Below are 19,440 nucleotides of genomic sequence, written 5' to 3' on the forward strand. Positions count from 1 at the left end.
CCTGCTGCTACATACAAAGAAAAAATATTCCTATTATCTGAGAGCTGTATAAGAGTATTTTAGTACCTCCTTTTAACACTTCGTGCAGCTGTGTTTAATCAGTGTCCTTTTATTTTGTCCAGGGCTTTGTGCCATTCTTTGTAAATGCTACGGCTGGCACTACAGTGTATGGCGCCTTTGATCCTCTTGTGACTATCGCTGATATATGTAACAAGTACAAGGTCTGGATGCACGTTGATGTAAGTGAGACCATTAATATAAACTACCTTCATTAGAAAACTAATCCAGTCTGCACATTCCAATATGATTGATCTGAGCTCTTCACGGAGTCTTCTTGCAATTTAAAAAGTTCATATTTCTGATAACATTTAAAGATGGGGTATGTTTTACAAGTTAGTGCTTCCATCTTCACGTGGCACGAGAGAAGATCAGGGATGCAGGCGTAGAGGCCTGCGTGTCTCCGTGCTTGGATGGAAAATAATGCAGGGCGCAATCAGGTGCACTGATCTCCATGCTCGAGTTCCCAATATATATGCTGCTGTCGCACAAAGTGCCAAATCTTAAAATTTATCTCTAGCATTTCATTGTAAAACCATGGAAGTGGAAGGACTACTTGCACTTGGGTCAGCTCACTGTCCAAGTGGTTTATAATTGGTAACTGTGGATCTTACTGTTGCAACTGATTTACATCACAGCTATATCTGTTACAATCCCTCCCACTGGTCTCTCATCTGACAGCTTCTCACTTTCCTCCTCGGCCACTTTCTTTTCCCCAGTATTTTCTTCTCTTGCCCCTCTTTGAACCTGTTTCTCTACTTCATTATTAACCAATTCCCATTTACCTTTCCTTCCTCTGTTTCTTTCCCAGTATTCACCATTCCAGCCTCATCTATAAGACTTTCCCACACCTTAGTATGAACAATGATGCCTATAATCACAGATTTGGCTTACCTTTGACTGATTACAGTACCAGCAATATCAACCCCTACTCCATCCCATCCAACCATTTCATCTCTGCACAATGTAGAACACCAGAAATATTTTAAAGAAATAAAAACAAAAGCACTGAGTATTATTTGGGGTATAATACTCCAAATAACTGGAGTGGGGTATAAACTGCGATAGCAAGGTTAGGAAAAATAATCTGCTCATTACACTGTGGCAATAACGCATGGGTGGCAGATTGTTCAGCTCATGCCACAGAACTATTAAGTGGACAGGGGGGTTTGCTAAAGGAGTAACTCGCATTTAGCTGCATGTGTGCCATATGAATATCTGGCACAATTGTCTTTCTGACTGCTTTGTATTGCAAAAGTTATACAGCCAGCAAGGCTTCCAACCTGTGGAAGCGTGTGAAACGCTGCTTCAAGATGCCAATAATACGGTCTACAATGATCCTGGTAGCTGCATGGGCCTCACAATATCTGAATTCTGCTTCTGTCTGCGGTTGGTAAGGGTGACCTTAGCCATGGCTGAAGATGGTCGCCTTGGTCTCACTCTCAATGAGCCTGGCACAGGTGGATGTCTTAGAATGATAGAAATGTGACAGCTGCCTGCAAAGGGAGCATTGCCTTAAAACATTCAGAGTTCATGATCACAGACCATCGAAATATGGATGGAATGGAACTCCCTTCTGCTCCTGAAGGCCATGAGATTGTGTCCAGCACGTTCAATAGCCCCTTGGACTTTGGGGGAATTCAGCAATGTGATGAAATTGGGCAGCCTTGTCTTGCGACTGTTGCTGTTCAGTGGGACAAAGGTGAAAGCGTTGCCCTGTTGAATAAAAAAAACCTATTTTATACATCTGCAGACAGCAAATTGGCTGATACCACTGATGCCTTCTGTGTTTCCCTGAAACAAAGCATGACAAATGAGAGAAAAGAGGCTGAAACTACTTTTGCCTCTATTTGCAGCCGCTTATCTTTAAGTCGTCCCATCGCCTTACATTTAAGCTGCTAGCCAGATTTTCTGCATCTCCATTAGCCTCACTTCTGGTTGTAGGGTAACTCTACCCCTCTGCCAATGATTGACGTAACACCAATACGTTACAGTGGAGTTTTATTAAGTTTTACACAAGGTTCAGCACTATGCGCGCTTAAGCAGTAGTTAGTAGTAGAGAACAAGAGCTATATCACCTGTGTTGGGTGGACGGCGTGCCCACTTCACACAGGAGTCTCGACAGTCACCCCGCCTGGGGTCTCTTCCGTCAATATTGCTGCAGGCTCTTGGCCTTACCCCGCCTGGGGTTTTCTCGTTTCTTCCTGCCCCCTTGTTGGGGACAAGGCTCCCGTTGTAGGCCTCTGACCCGTTGGCCTCTGACCTTGTCGGATCCGGATCCTCTCCTCAGAGAGGCCTGGTTTCGCTCCAGGGTTAAACCTCACTCCCGCCCGTGTCCTCTACAACCTGACTCTCGCAAGGGGTCTCTCTTTTATGCCACTTTTGAGGTTGGTTACAGGGGCTATAATTGACACAGGTGTTTGACCCTAAAGGCGTGGTGGCCAATTGGGTGTTTATCTTTCAGACAAAGAAAGAAGAGTCGGCCTACTCCTTATCTCTTCCTTTGATGGACAGGGGATGATGGAGTGGCCCCCCCAATGCCATACCCCTTTGTTTGATCAATCACTAGTTACCACCATTCCCTCGGGACTGGCCCATCATCTTATCCTGTGGTGTTTCTCTCAAAGCCACTTTTAGCATCTTCTAGGTCTGTTATCTTATACTCCTGTCTGGATCCCAGGCTGGTAACTCTAAGGCTTCATTGTCTCATATGGACAGTTAGGTTCTTATCTCGTGGGCATGACTGAGTGACTTGTTAATGTAGCTATGAATACAACATATGTGCTGTGCTAGCAGTTTCATATTTTTATTAGTTTTATTAAAGGATTTCTCAGGGTTTTTGCAAAGCCTGACCAACTCTAAGTTATGTGGTTAATTACTGTATACTTACTTAATTAGTACTAAAGAGAGAAATGTGTTCTTTTAAGGACAGCAAAAGGTACATATCACCAATACATGTGGTACAATGAGTCACGGTACAGGTGTGATTACAGCAACACATTGGTTAACAATCATCAGATATATGTTTGATTAATACAAAAGGTGAATTACCCAAACTACATGTTTGATACAGATCCCACAGGTGACAGTATAATCTTACGTGGTACAAAGCCAGAGCTGTGCTGGGAGTCTCTTCGCTGGGGCCACAAAGTCGGGACTTAAGACTTTTAGAGCCCTCGATCCATCATTTGCAGGATAAGTTTTTATTTTTTAATTCAAAGGCACATTTTAACTAAACGCTGGCATTGCACCACTTATTCTACCAACAAACAACGAAATGAGTCCCTTCTCCAAATTGAATAGCATTCCACCGGTGTCACCTTAGCCCATTTCCAGATATTTTTGCTTGCCTTAAATGTTGTGCAATGCTGGGAATATCGTGATTCACTCAGTGTATTTTGTCTTATTTCAGGCGGCCTGGGGTGGTGGTTTACTGATGTCTAGAAAACATCGCTGGAAGCTAAGTGGAGCCGAAAGGTAAAAGACCACAGTTTTAATTTTTGCAGATCTAGTGCGCAGCTTTGGCCTGCTGGTTCTCAAGACAGTCTGGCCCTGAATTTCCACTGGGTGGTCTCAATCTCCCACTGTGGAAGAGTGATGGACAGCCCAGGAGAAACGGCTGAATTTATGGCGGAGATCAGGTCAATTCCATGGAAATTTGAAGGCTTTGGGCTGGATCTTGACTCCCAGACAGGAAGCGGCAAAGCGAGCAGCCAGTTCATTCAGGAGCGTCAGCATTGAGGCTTAGCTGATTTTAATGGCCGGGCCTCATTAACATGCTGCTCGCTGACTTCCCAATCGCAATGGCTGGGAAGACCGTGGGAAGCGGCTGACTGGCCGTTAAAATCGGGGCGGCAGGAGACTACCGCTGGGAACCCAGGGGAGTGGTCCCCGGCACAAGGTAAGTGCTCAGGGAAGGGAATCCCGCTCAGGGACGGGGGGAAGCCTGGGGCAGAGGAAGCTCAAGGTTTCCTTGTGGAGCCTAGAGGAGCACACCAGCTCCTCCTGGCCCACAAGGAAACAACAAAAAAATTACTTTGCTAGGCCTCTTCTGGCCCTGCCTCCTGTTCCCGGCAGGTTTGGTCTGGCAGGGAGGCCATCAGTGCCTCCCCACTCAGGCCTCAGGTTAAAATAGCAGATCGGGCTCCAATGAGGCCCTCAATGCCCAATCTGCATATGCAGAAAGGACCCCGACGGATTGGGGCAAGTGTCTTTGCCACCTACAATAAAAAATTGCTGTCAGCCAAATCGGGGCAGGAAAGGAGTGGGTATGTCCCCCGTTCCATTTTAACTGCCCCCCGGCAGGGGGATTTAAAATCGACCCCTTTGTGTCCGTGCAGTAGTTTGTAACAGAACATGCTTCTAATTAGCCTTCACGTTGCTGTCACTGCAGACTGAAAGAAACGGCTGAGTTTGATGAATTGTATTTTCTTTCTTGATAGTGCCATAAAATCTGTTGTATCAGCTGCACTTACGTGCTGGCCTGATGACTTCTAAACCTGGGGATATTTGCTGTAGGCAGGTCTAAAATCATGTGAATTTTACACTGCTGTGGGAGGTCTGGTTTGTCTTAAGGTAATACGCTTTACTTTGTGATACTATTACATTTTTAAAAAAATCTCCCAACAATAATTAAAAGCTGAAGGAATGAGACTCCACGCTTGTAAAAGTTAATTTACAGTGCCAGAGAGGTTTTTTGGCAGTCATTAAGACTTAACACGCTGTTAAAATGGTACTTCGACTGGAATGGACAAGCCCTAGCTTTTTGTGGCGAGTTTAGTCCATGTTGTGTAAATGGACTTTCAAAAGGCATTTGATAAAGTGCCACATAATAGGCTTGTCAGCAAAATTGAAGCCCGTGGAGTAAAAGGGGCAGTGGCAGCATGGACACAAAATTGGCTAAGAGACAGGAAACAGAGTAGTGGTAAATGGTTGTTTATCGGACTGGAGGAAGGTATACAGTGGTGTTCCCCAGGGTTCAGTAATAGGACCACTGCTTTTTTTGATATATATTAATGACTTGGACTTGGGTGTACAGGGCACAATTTCCAAATTTGCAGATGACACAAAACCTGGAAGTGAAGTGAACAGTGAGGAGGATAGTGATAGACATCAAGAGGATATAGACAGGCTGGTGGAATGGGCGGACACGTGGCAGATGAAGTTTAATGCAGAGGTGTGAAGTGACACATTTTGGCAGGAAGAATGAGGAGAGGCAATATAAACTAAATGTTACAATTCTAAAGGGGGTGCAGGAACAGAGAGATCTGGGGGTATATGTGCACAAATCTTTGAAGGTGGCAGGACAGGTTGAGAAAGAGGTTAAAAAGCATATGGGATCCTGGGCTTTATAAATAGAGGCATAGAGTACAAAAGCAAGGAAATTATATTGAACCTTTATAAAACACTGGTTCGGCCACAATTGCTGTATTGTGACGAATTCTGGGCAATGCACTTTAGAAAGGATGTGAAGGCCTTAGAGAGGGTGCAGAAAAGATTTACTAGAATGGTTCCAGGAGTGAGGGACTTCAGTTATGTAAATAGACCGGAGAAGCTGGGGTTGTTCTCCTTAGAGCAGAGAAGGTTGAGAGGAGATTTGATAGACGTGTTCAAAATCATGAAGGATTTAGATAAAGTAAAGTGTTCCCATTGGTGGAAGGGTCGAGAACCAGAGAACACAGATTTAAGATGATTGGCAAAAGAAACAAAGGCGACATTAGGAAAAACTTTTATACGCAGCGAGTAGTTATGATCTGGAATGCGCTGCCTGAAAGGGTGGTGGAAGCAGATTCAATCATGGCTTTCAAAAAGGAATTGGATAAATACTTGAAGGGAAAAAATTTGCAATGCTACGGGGAAAGAGCAGGGTAATGGGACTAACTGGATTGCTCTTACAAAGAGCCGGCATGGGATCCATGGGCCAAATGGCCTCCTTCTGTGCTGTAACCATTCTATGATGCTATATGAACGACGTCAGTACAGGAACTTCATGCCATTCAATACATTTGAATGGGGAGCCAGACAGCGAGATGCTTTTTTTGCGCAGCTTACAGAGGGGCAGCGCATCTTGGACAGCAACTTCCGGATTTTCGCGTTTAACTGAGCACGTATCATAGTGGGTAAAACATAGGAGGAGGCCATTCGGCCCATCGTGCCTGTGCCGGCTCTTTGAAAGAGCTATCCAATTAGTCCCATTCCTCTGCTTTTTCCCCATAGCCCTGTACATTTTTATCCTTCAAGTGTTTATCCAACTCCCTTTTGAAAGTTACTATTGAATCTGCTTCCACCACCCTTTCAGGCAATGCATTTCAGATCATTACAACTCGCTGCATAAGTAAATGTTTTCTCATGTCACCTCTGGCTGTTTTGCTGATCACCTTAAATCTGTGTCCTCTGGTTATCAACCTTTCTGCCACTGGAAACAATTTCTCCTTATTTACTCTGTTGAAACCAGTCATGATTTTGAACACCTCTATCAAATCTCCCCTTAACCTTCTCTGTTCTAAGGAGAACAACACCAGCTTCTCCAGTCTCTCCACATAACTGAAGTCCCTCATCCGAGGCACCATTCTAGTAAATCTCTTCTGCATCCTCTCTAAGGTCTTGACATCCTTCCTAAAGTGTGGTGTCCAGAATTGAACACAATACTCCAGCTGAGGCCTAACCAGTGTTTTATAAAGGTTTAGCATAACTTCCTTGCTTTAGTACCCCATGCCTCTATTAATAAAGCCCAGGATCCCATTTTTTTTTAACAGCCCTCTCAACTTGTCCTGTCACCTTCAAAGATTTGTGTACAAAACAACACAGGTCTCTCTGTTCCTGCGCTCCCTTAAAATTGTACCATTTAGTTTATATTGCCTCTCCTCATTCTTCCTACCAAAATGCGTCACTTCACACTTCTCTGCATTAAATTTCAGCTGCAATGTGTCTGCTCATTTCACCAGTCTGACTATGCCCTCCATGTGCTTGCCCGAAGTTGCTGTCCGATTTGTGTATAAATAACGGTGAACACTGTTAGCCTCACTGTTATTTTCACAGTAAATTCTGAGCTAATGTCACTACATTTGATATTTATCATCAACCGATGCCTCAGCCTATTGGTGACTTATAAGAGGGATACGGTGGATGAAAATGCATCATTTTGTTCACAACATCTGGCGGTGGTGAAAATAAAAGTATGATCAGGGTCAGGTTCAGATAAATAAGACTTGAAGCACTAACAATGCTGAAGGAGTCACATTTACTGAGGAATTCAACTTGCACCCAAAATGGACACAAAGTCCGCGGAATGATGGCTCCTTGCACCAGCCTATGCCGACCTGAGGCCCAAGACAAATTCGGGTTTGGGGCTCATTTAAATGCCCCCGGCGAGCTGTGGGCACCAAACGGCTATCCTGCTATAGCTCAAGTCAGGGGAGGGGAGGTGATTGGGTGGCGGAGGCATTTTATAGCCGTTTTTTGAGAGGCCTCCAGCGGTTCCTTTAGGGAACACTGGTTGGGTCTCTCAATACCTTTTTGTACCTGAATTTTACAAGAGGTCCTACTACCAGGATAGGATCCCAACTAGCATATTTAAGCAGCCTGATGCCTGTTTCAGGCGGCCGGGCTGCTCGGCTGTTTACAGGCCCACCTGAATATCGCATCAGGCGAGCCTAGGGTGTCCAAGGAGACTCCCCTATTGTACTTTGGTTGATTTGTGTTTATTAGTTTTATTAATAAATACAGTTGATATTTTTATTTCTAGGGGCAATTCTGTCACTTGGAATCCACACAAAATGATGGGAGTTCCTCTTCAGTGTTCTGCTCTACTTGTTAGGGAAGAGGTAGGGGCTGTTTTATTGCACAGGTCAATGACTACGAATCAGTAATGCAGTTGGAAACTTTAAATGTCATTAACGTGTACACACCAGTATGTTTCCAGATGTATCTTTCAAAAGGGAATTGGATAAATACTTGAAGGGGATAAAATTGCAGGGCTATGGCGAAAGATCAGGGGAATGCGACTAATTTGATAGCTCTTTCAAAGAGCCAGCACAGGCATGATGGGCCAAAAGGCCTCCTTCTGCGCTGTATGATTCTATGTAATCTCTGTGCTGACATTGATGATCTCGCCCAAGGCAGTGGTAGTGGCACCACAATTGGTTCAGCACTCCCAGATTAGGTAGGAGAAAATCAACCTAGGCTCTCTGTTCCTGATAGTTATTCAGTGACCCAGCTAGAAAATTTATGTGTGTATTTGGCAACATTGGCTGAGTATAGGATGGAGCTCGAGTGTGACTTTCTTCACAGTCAAATAGGCTGCCGCCACTCACTGTCTTGGTACTTGCATGAAGAACGGTCACTAGGACCAGGCACCTGAGGGGCGTCAGTACTTATGCAATCGCATTCCGGAAAAAGTCGGGAGGAGTGAAATTCCAGAACTCCCATTTTCCTGATGGGAGTGCAGTGGAGTGGAACTCTCAGCTGCTGATGGACCTGGACAAAGATCTCTTCCCAAACTGTGGGGCAAGGATTATTAACATTTTGAGTGCATCAGTAGCACCTGCCCCTTTCCACCGGCAAGAAAGTTAGAACAGTGCCCTGCCACACCAAGGACGGTCTTGAGGCCTGAGAAAGGCTGAAGAGATAACGAGTAAACTTTTTGTCTGCTCCCAAGGGAGAAAAGGTGCCTCTTTCTGAACAGAATTAATCCCTTCTGGAATCAATTACCTTTGATCCTGCATGGTCTTGGTATCCTAGTAAGGCCCTCAGTGGAACTTCCACCAGCTCTCAGCTGGGCCTTATAGGGGCATGAAGGGTGGAATTTCTATGGTAGCCAAGAATACCCCTAAACATGTTCCCTTGACATGAGGAGATGGGCAGAAGACTTGTCCACTCTTCCTGACTGGAATTTACGACTCTGGTTACATGGGGTGAAATCCTGGCAAACCCTAGTTTCACCCCAAATTCCAACACCCCCAGCAGGTGATGTGCCTGCTGTCCAACCTCTCCAGCCTATGGAATTTGGGGCCAGTGGCTTTAGGAAATGAAGGAAGAAAAGGAGAAAATTGGAAATTTGAATGTCCTCATTTAGAAACTTGTTTAAAGTTTTAGTTTGGCTCAATTCTCGCCTCTGAATTAGAAAGTTGTGGCCCAAGTCCCACTCCAGAACCTGAGCAGATAATCTAGGCTGACAGTGCAGTGCAGTGCAGTGGCAAGGGAATGCTACACTGTTAGAGGTACCATCATTTAGATGAGACATTAAACCAAAGCACTGTCTGCTTGTTCTGATGTATGTAAAAGATCCTATGACGGTATTCAAAAAGCAAGGAGTTCACCCGTCTCCTGGCCAATATTCTCAGACATTACTCTGTGCAAATTATCTACCGTATTAGCCTACATGACAACAGTGACCGCACATCAAAAGTTATCCATTGGTTGTGAAGTAATTTGAAACATTCTTAAGATGCTATATAAATGCTTTCTAAGCATTTTTAAATCTTTCTAAGAAAGAAGAAAGTTTGTGCAACGCATGCTGGTATTTGTGAGATATTTTCTGCTTGCTGTTTAGTGTGTTGTCAGATCAAAAATTTTACAGCTTGAACATTTCTTAACTTTCAATCGCTTCTCTGAAAAAATGTTGAATTGTAATCAGAAAAATGCAACCACCACTCATTGAGGGTGAAATTGGTCTTTGGCGAAAGCGCAAAATGGCGATAGTGATTCAGCTGCCCGATTTATACCACATTGGATTTTCTTTTCTATTGAAGTCAATGGAAAAGAAAGTCGGGCTCGGTGTAAAAACGGGCTGCCGATTCTCGATCACCCATTTTGCACTTTCACCGAAGGCCCATTTCACCCCCAGTATCTAAACAGACTGTCCTGCTGGCAGTGGCCAGCGCAGAATCATCTGTGGGATTTCTCCCTGTTAGTAATAATGAGAATGGCTTCCCACAAGATCTCTGATTGTCTCTCTCATTTCAACACTAATGGTAAGATGAAGCCTCTTGAGAATGGGCAGGTTAGTCTCTCAAACCAACCTGACTTTCAGTGTTCCTCGTAGTGTGGAGCTATAACTGGCAGCGGAGGCTAGCCCTGCCATCACCATAGTTCAGTCTGTGCACATCCTGGGTTTTTTTTTTCCTTGATTACATGAACTGCAGTAGATGGAAAAAGTAATGCCAGAGGAAAATGGGACAGGTGGGAGAAGTAATGGCAGATATCAAGAAAATGGGTAAAGTATTCCCAAAACACAGATTCCTGGAATAAGCAGGAAAGCAAAAAAATCACAAGTGCAGATTGGAAGCTTGTGCTGCCAACCTCCTACCATCCAAATATTGTGGGGACTGAATCCTAAACGGAAATCTGCATCTCTCAGGAGGCTCCGCCCCAGCCAGCTGCAGCTGCTTTTATTGGGTCCAGTTATTTGAAACACAGCATTAGTGACTCTGATTATTACCATCAAGCAGCTGGACTGCGTGAAGGAGTATGACATTTTTAAATTTTGTTATGTAAAGTTATTTTTGTCACAGAAGTAGAAAATCAGTTAACATTTGGAAGTTTGACAAGGGAAAAAATACATGATAGTAAAGGTAATTTAAAGAGATAATAAAAAATGTGGAAACTGTGAAGCTGATTAGAAAATAGGGACTGGTCCTGGGGAATGATTCAAAGCCAGGATAATTCATGGGAACATTTACTACATTCAATAATACCCTGTACAGATCACTTCATTATTGTCTGTGCTGTTTGAAATGATTAAGCTAATTAAAATTTAATTCCTACTGATTTTCAATAAGGTTCTGTTGATGAGCAAATCAGGTAATGGCAGCAGCAAATCAGTTCACAGGTGTTATTTGGCAAAAGAACAGATAAGGGAGGGAAGTTTTTTTTAATATGCAATTTTGCTTCCTATTCAAAAAAAAATGTAAATGTCACAATATCATGTAGATAGTACAGTGTTCTCATTCCAGTCATGTTCAGTCCCACTAGGGATATTATTCATACAAAGTTCAAATAGTCCCAATGGCTATAATCTATTCAAATTGTACGATTAGTTGTCCTGTTTGAAATACTTAACCCAATTTTCTTCTTATTTGGCTATTTTTGTATTTTTCTTCACTCTCCATTACTATCTCTTCTTTCTCTCCTCCCCTCTGCCTCATACATTCCTTACATTTTCACTGCTTTTCCACCTTCTCCCTTGTCTTTTTTAATTCTTCAACCTCAACTCCACTTTCCTGCCCGATCCCTGTATCCCTTGATTCCTCTAGAGTCCGAAAATCTATCTATCTCAGCACTGAATATACTCAACAACTCAACATCCACAGCCGTCTGGGGTAGAGAATTCCTAAGATTCACAACCCTCTGAGTGAAGAAATTCCTCCCCACCTCAGTCTCAAATGGCTGATCCCTTATCCTGAGACTATGCCCTCTGGACTCTCCAGCCAGGGGAAACAACTTCTCAGCATCTACCCTGTCAAGCCTCCTCAGAATCTTATATGTTTCAATGAGATCACCTCTCATTCTTCTAAACTCAAGAGAATATCAGCCCATTTTACTCAATCTCTCATCATAGGACAACCCTCTTATCCCAGGAATCAATCTAGTGAACTTTTGTTGTCTAAGGCACATATAATCCTTCCTTAGATAAGGAGACTAAAACTGTACACAGTACTCCAGCTGTGGTCTCAACAAAGCCCCGAACAGTTGTAGCAAGACTTCCTTACTCTTGCACTCCAACCCCCTTGCAATAAAGACCAACATGCCATTTGCCTTCCTAATTGCTTGCTGTACCTGCATGCTAACTTTTTGTGTTTCTTGTAAGAGGGCACTCAGATCTCTCTAAACACCAACATTTAATAGTTTCTCACTATGTAAAAAATATTCTGCTTTTCTATTCTTCCTACCAAAGTGAATAACCTCACATTTCCCCACATTATACTCCATCTGCCGCCTTCTTGCCCACTCACTTAACCTGTCTATATCCCTTTGCAGACTCTTGTGTCTTCCTTACAGCTTACTTTCCCACCTAGCTTTGTATCGTCAGCAAACTTGGATACATTACACTCGGTCTCTTCATCTAAGTCATTAATATAGATTGTAAATAGCCCAAGGCCCAAGCAGTGATCCTTGCAGCACCCCACTGGTTACGGCCTGCCAACCTGAAAATTACCCGTTTATTCCTAATCTCTGTTTTCTGTCCGTTAACCAATCCTCTATCCGTGCTAATATATTACCCCCAACCCTATGAGCTATTATCTTGGGTGATAACCTATTATGTGGCACCTTACTGAATGCTCTTGAAAATCCAAATATGCTACATCCACTGGTTCCCCTTTATCTACCCTGCTAGTTACATCCTCAAAGAACTCTAATTAATTTGTTAAACATGATTTCCCTTTCATAAAACCATGTTGACTCTGCCTAATCATATTATGATTTTCTAAGTGCTGTGTGACCACTTCCTTAATAATGGATTCCTGCTTTTTCTCGACGACTGATGTCAGGCTAACTGGCCTGTAGTTCCCTGTTTTCTCTCTCCCTCCTTTCTTGAATGGCAGTGTTACATTTGCTACCTTCCAATCCACTGGGTCCGTTCTAGAATCTTGGGAATTTTGGAAGATCACAACCGCTGCATCCACTATCTCTGCAGCCACCTCTTTTAGAAGGATGTAGGCCATCAGGTCCAGGGGATTGGTCAGCTTTTAGTCATAAGAGCACAAGAAATAGGAGCGGGAGTAGGCCATACGGCCCCTTGAGCCTGCTCTGCCATTGAATAAGATCATGGCTGATCTTCGACGTCAACTCCAGCTTCCCGCCCGATCCCCGTATCCCTTGATTCCCCTACAGTCCAAAAATCTACCTATCTCAGCCTTGAACATATTCAATGACTCAGCAGCCACAGCCCTGTGGGGTAGAGAATTCCAAAGATCCACAGCCCTCTGAGTGAAGAAATTCTTCCTCATCTCAGTTTTAAATGGCCGACACCTTATCCTGAGACTATGCCCCCTAGTTCTAGACTCTCCAACCAGGGGAAACAACCTCTCAGCATCTACTCTGTCAAGCCCCCTCAGAATCTTATATGTTTCAATGAGATTACCTTTCATTCTTCTAAACTCCAGAGAGTATAGGCCCATTCTACTCAATCTCTCCTCATGAGACAACCCTCTCATTCCAGGAATCAATCTAGTAGTCCAGTCCCCTTAGTTTCTCTAGTACTTTTTTTCTACTGTTATTCATTACTTTCATTAGCCCCTTTGCTCCCCATTATTTTGGTATGCTTTTTGTGTCTTCTAATGTTAAGACAGATACAAAATATTTGTTTAATGTCTCTGCCATTTCCTTATTCCCCATTATAATTTCTCCTGTCTCAGCCTCTAAGGGACCATCATTTGCTTTTGCTACTCTCTTCCTTTTTACATACTTGTAGGGTAGGAGTTTTATTGTTTGAAGGAATGTTTAGGTCCCAAATGTTATCCTGTGAATTCTGGCTTTCAGGATAGTGGAGGGATCATCCTTTGTGCGGCAAAGTTGATACACCATTAACAACAGCTTTCTAGGTTTTAAATCTTTATTTGGTTTTAGGTTCTTAGCCCTATACATGCAGTGGACTTTGAGCTGTGAGGTCCAGCTGACACAGCTCATATTCACACTCGTTTGATCCTTTTGCAGGGGTTGCTCCAGAATTGTAATCAGATGAATGCTTGCTACCTCTTCCAACCTGACAAGCAGTACGATCTGTCCTATGACACTGGAGACAAGGCATTGCAGTGTGGACGGCATGTGGACATTTTTAAATTGTGGCTGATGTGGAGAGCTAAGGTAGGCTTTTCAATTAATTGTATTTTCTTCAAGTGAACAAAGAAAAAAAGCACGTATTGTGATATCTAATGGATTTTTCACGTTCACTTTTTTTGAATTTGATATTTCATTGTATGTAGTGCGCTGACCAGGTTTGGTATATCACTGTGTAATGCAGAGTCAGACCAATGATTGTCCCACACAGTAGGGATGTGCCAGCATTGCTATTCATCAGGTGCTGCATGTGCCAGTGCCCAATGAGCAGCCCTCACACAACAGAGCAGGTCAGCTCGCATGAATACTTTAACATTGCTCCCATTGCATTGCTCAAGACAAGCTGAGAGAGCTGCATGGTTGTGGGAGGCAAGATTTCCAGCCCATCTGCTGCTGAAACGCTCATCCATGCCTTTGCCACCTCCAGACTCGAATATTCTAATCTTCAGCTATCCAAACCTCTGCTGCCCGTATCCTATCCCGCATCAAGTTGCACTCACCCATCATCCCTGTCCTTGCTGGCCTACATTGGCTCCTAGTCCCACCATTGCCTCAAATTTAAAATTCTTATCCTCGTAGCCCTTTATAGCCTCGCCCCTCCCAATTTCTGTAATCTCCTCCAGCCCTACACCTCCCCAAAACTCTCCGTTCCTGTGACACTGGCCCCTTGTGCATCCCCACTTCCCTTTGTCCTATCATTGACATCCTTGCCTTCAACCGCCGAGGCCTCACGCTCTAGAATTCCCTCCCTAAACTCCTCTGCCTCTCCACCTCTTTCTCCTCCTTTAACACCATCCTCGAACCCCACCTCTTTGGCCAGCTTTTGGTCACCCCTCCTAATATCTCCTTTTTTGGCTCAGTATCCATTTTGTTCTTTCTGATTACACCTCTGTAAAGCACCTTGGGAAGTTTTTCTACATTAAAGGTGCTATATGAATGCTAGTTGTTGTTGTTTCTCCATCAAAGAACGTTGCTAGGAAGAATCTATGCTCTTTGAGAAGAAATGGTTAGATGACTCACCCTAATGAAGTGCATCTCCTACAAGCCAGTTTATGAAATGGATTGATATAGGCTTGAGAGCCGGTCTGCTACCAGTCCTCTTGAATGGTGCGTGGGATGAAGTGATCTGTAACATTGGGAGGGTAGTGAGTTAAAAGAACAAAGCAAGTGAGCGTGTAGGCAGATAATAACACACCCTCCATTTCCTGATTATTGTTTTATTATTTGAAATGATATAGCTTTGTGGCATGGTTTAGCAGTGTGTTGGAGCTTCACAGAATGCTGCAACTTTGTATTACAATTCAGCCTAATTCCCAATGTTCCTTAATTCTCCACAAAAGTCATTTTTTATGGCCAAGCCTGCACTTCCAATGACTCAAAACTTTACTTTATGTGCCAAATATCTGTGACAGCAGACAATGGGATATGTGTTGGAATTGTTGTAGGATATCATTCTATTCTTCTGATCGCTCCAAACCAGCAGGAGAATATCATACTGACAGATCATGCAGTTCAGACTAAAGCTACTGATTCACCTTTATTGATATGAAAAATTATATTGGAGGAAAAAGCAGATAAAAACAACAATACATTCTTCAAAACTGTTTTCTGAGGTCAACAATGCAAGCTGTTCGGAATCCTTATAAACTGTTTTTTTCGAGAATTATCAACTGAGTTTATAGACCATACATGGGCTTATTGGACATCGGAGTCCTGACTTATACTACAATGTAGCTAAACTGATTAATTATGTTAATTAGAGCAATTGCCACAGCTTTCATATTTACTCCCGATCCGCACTGTTTCAAACGCATAAGGGCTACCACTTGAATACCTGATTTCAAGTAGATTCTTATTTATTCAGGTCAAACTCTGCCACAATGGCATAGAGTTTTGTGATTCAGCAGAACACCCTGATGGGACAGCCATTACAGTCTGATTCTTATTAACACACATTGGGGTTGATTTATTTTTGATGAACTTTCTTGGAGGCCCACACCATTTTCATGGGCCTCATTTTAATATTCACGGCGAGCTGCGCGCACATTTGGAACGCTGACAGCCAAGTCGCTGATTGGAGGGAGGCGGAAGGGGCATAATATCCAACTGCTTCTCCGCGGATCCGAGACAGCATTCTCTATTTGGTGGGCGGGGTGGGGGGGCTGCGCGGAGCATCTGGAAACAGGCGAGACCTTTCATTAAACAAACTTACCTTTAATGTTTTCGAACAGCCTCCAGCTGTCCCTTTAAGGATGGCTGGTTAAGCTACCCCACTGGGTGGGGCTTGCACAGCGTACGCCCACCTATTGGAACTGCAAAATGGTACAGGGTCCTATGTACATCATAACATCCTGAATAGTATAACTTTATGGGGCTGCCACCTGTTTCTCAGCTTGGGCCAAAGGGGGAGCGTGCAGGATGTTGGCGATAACAGGGAGGTAAGTCCCTTTCCATGATTTTTGATTTCACTGCCCAGTTCCTGCCAAACATTGGGGCAGTAGGGGGATCAAAATAAGCCACACTGTCTGAGAAAACAAACATACCATTTTGTCCTGAGAGGAGAATGGCTACAGGTAATCAATAGAAACAGAAGAATCTTTCTTTGAACCTGGCAGCAACACTTGAAATAGGGTTTATGTATTCCTGATGCCTCTTAAACACAAAGTCAAAGACAAAGAATTCTCTTCAGAAAGCTGCTAACAGAAGTGCAGTTTGTGACAAATTTGTTGCACTACTTGGCCTAGCTACAAATTCATATAAAAAGATAAAATGTAGAATTTCTTATGAATTGAGACAAGCTGGTGCTAGGATCCTTCACGTGTTACTACATTTTGCATGGCATTACCGTGGAGAAGTAGTGAGCAAAGGCCAGCCACGTTCCCACAGTAGGAGAGAGTCATCTTTGATCTCTGTTACTTACCTCCTGTGTTAGGGTTTCAGAATGGAACTGATCCAGACCTGGGAACAGGTCATCTAGCTTCCTCCTCCACCTCCCCGCACCCACACTTGACTGTGGATGGTTGCTGGTATAGAAAAACCCAACTTGGAGAAGCAGATAACTTCTAAAGGTCTTTGATGGTTTGTAAATGTGTTTGCATCATGACTGACTAAAGGCAAACTGAAGTTTCACCTTTCTTGCAGGGCACCATGGGATTTGAGGCACAAATTGACAAGTGTTTGGACCTCTCTGATTACTTGTACAATAAAATAAGGAACAGAGAAGGATTCGAAATGGTGCTTGATGGGAAAGTATGTTTGAATTATTTTTTTCAATTACTACAGACAAAAAAGAGCATCTAATGTTTTACACGTTTAAAATCAAACTCCATCAAATGAAGAACATGCAAAAACCTATTTGACACTAAATATAAATATGTCATTAAATACAGTTTGCTCAAGCTGCAACATGCAAACATTTCTGTTAGCATATACAACCAATGCAACAAGTAATGTTATATTTTGATAAAGTACAGCAGATATTTTTTTCTAGTTGTGCTAAACCATGTATTACTTCTGCTGCTGAGCCAGCTTTCAGCATTCTGAGCTGCCCTTGACCTCCTAAGCTGCTTGTCATACCTGCGAGCTGCTGCCCCTGAGCTAGACAATCTGCCCGTTCCCTCTGAACTACCATTCATTTCACAGAGCTGTTTCGCAGCCTTCTGATCCTGCTGAGCTGCCTCTGAGAGATGGGAGGAGGGGGTTACTACATCAGTAATTGTTTTGGTATAAGACAGGGCCAAGAAATGCAACAACACAAGCATGGCAGAATTTATGAAAATAATAACCTTTTACCATTCATTCTTGGATGTTATCTCAAACCTTACTGTCTGATCTGTAAGTAAAGAACAATTACAGCTCTAAGATTAAAGATATAATAACTGTCTACACCTCTGACAGTCGAGCTAAATGGAATACTAACTTAGAAAGACAGGAATTGTGAGCTTCGCGAGCTGTGAATGTGGGGTGCAGAATTGGGGCCTACATGTCTAGTGAGGCTCCATACCAACAGTGCAGCCTCACAATTCCTGCTCTAGAATATAAGAAAAAGCACACAGTCACAATTGTAAAATTAAAAGAGTGTCAGCCAAGAGTAAGAATTAGAGTAATAATTCAGGCAAGAATCAATGTAAAATTCAGTGCCAGATTCAGAGTAACAGTCAGCATGAATTAAGGTAAAAATCAGAGCAAGACAGTAACAATCATAAGAATTAAAGTAACAATCAGAGCATGAATCAGAATAATAATCAATGTAAAAATCAGAGTAAGAATCAGAGGGAAGATTTCCTCTGCTTCATTATGTGTAGTGGAATCATATACAATTTGTGTTTTTGTTATAAAACGCACACAGAGGAAACCTTCTCTCCGTGCAACCATTTCTTTAGTATATATGAAGCTGAATAAAACCATTTAAATGAATATTGTTTGATAAATTTAAATATCATTTAATGAAGGGTTGGATGTATTCTAAAATTCTTTAAGTAGTTGCTATTCATTTTACGCAGTTTAATACTCAGCTTCTTCCTGTTCTTCCCGAATGATCAGTTTTGCCCTGTTTCTGTTGTTCAGCCACAGCACACCAATGTCTGCTTCTGGTATTTGCCTCACAGTATTCGCCACCTACCAGATAATGAAGAACGAAGGAGTTTGCTCATGAAGGTAAGCCAGTTTTCATTTATCTTGTGTCAAGACAAATGTAATTTAGGTTTTCCAATCTATCAGAGAATAAGGTGTGGCAATTAAGCGGGATTACTATTGTGTAAAGGTGAGGGGAAGGGATTGTCTCAGTAAGTTAATTGAATATTGCAACATAGATCATTCTAGAGAATTAATACAAACAATAAGATTGGAGCACCAGTATGTGACATCACTGCAGTGGTTGAAATAAATTTGATCTTATGCCACTGAGTTCCTGATCTCAGACCTAGCACTGTTGTAGTGTATTCATCCGGATACTAGAGGGGGAAACTAAGGGCCCGATTTTAGCAGGGGTGCGGGTTCTCGGCGGGTGGGCAAGCGGGCGTGTGGGTAACGCGCCCGGTGAAATTAGTGGGTTTCCCGCGCGATCGTAGCAGGCAACGCACTAATTGGAGCCACTTACCTGCTCCTCCGGGTTCCCCGCTGCTGGTCTGCGCGTCGGGCGGGCTGCGCATGCACAGTAAGATCTGTCAGCTGGAGGTGCTCTATTTAAAGGGGCAGTCCTCCACTGACAGATGCTGCAACAAATAGCAAAGATGACTGCATGGAGCAGCCCAGGGGGAAGGCTGCTCCCAGTTTAATGATGCCTCACCCCAGGTATCAATACATGGGGTGAGAAGGAGGGGGAGGACAGAGATCTTCGACCCGGCGGGCGGGAGGAAGCGGCCTGCCTCTGCCACCAGGAAGGCCTGGCTCGAGGTGGCAGAGGGGGTCACCTGCGCCACCAACATATCGCCCACCTGCACACAGTGCAGGAGGCGGTCCAATGACCTCCGTAGGTCAGCCATAGTGAGTACACGTAGTCTTTCCCCTACACTCCGTCTGCCACATCACTGCCCCCACCCCACATCTCCTTCGGCACTGCCAACACTACTCTGTCACATCACCCCTCATACCCACTCAAACCCCATC

The 19,440-nt window shown here is 43.5% G+C and overlaps 1 protein-coding gene across 1 annotated transcript in view; it reads left to right on the forward strand.

Annotated features, from left to right (window-relative positions):
* Positions 1-19,440, forward strand: part of gad2 (glutamate decarboxylase 2) — a 117,933-nt gene that overhangs the window by 83,377 nt on the left and 15,116 nt on the right. Inside the window, exons 10-15 of the mRNA XM_067999087.1 lie at positions 123-239; positions 3,470-3,534; positions 7,802-7,880; positions 13,711-13,860; positions 16,975-17,082; positions 18,400-18,489. Of these exons, the coding sequence (XP_067855188.1) occupies positions 123-239; positions 3,470-3,534; positions 7,802-7,880; positions 13,711-13,860; positions 16,975-17,082; positions 18,400-18,489 (609 nt within the window). The remainder of the gene's footprint in view (positions 1-122; positions 240-3,469; positions 3,535-7,801; positions 7,881-13,710; positions 13,861-16,974; positions 17,083-18,399; positions 18,490-19,440) is intronic.

This window comes from Heptranchias perlo, chromosome 2 (genome assembly GCF_035084215.1).
Source record: "Heptranchias perlo isolate sHepPer1 chromosome 2, sHepPer1.hap1, whole genome shotgun sequence".
Taxonomy (NCBI): Eukaryota; Metazoa; Chordata; class Chondrichthyes; order Hexanchiformes; family Hexanchidae; genus Heptranchias; species Heptranchias perlo.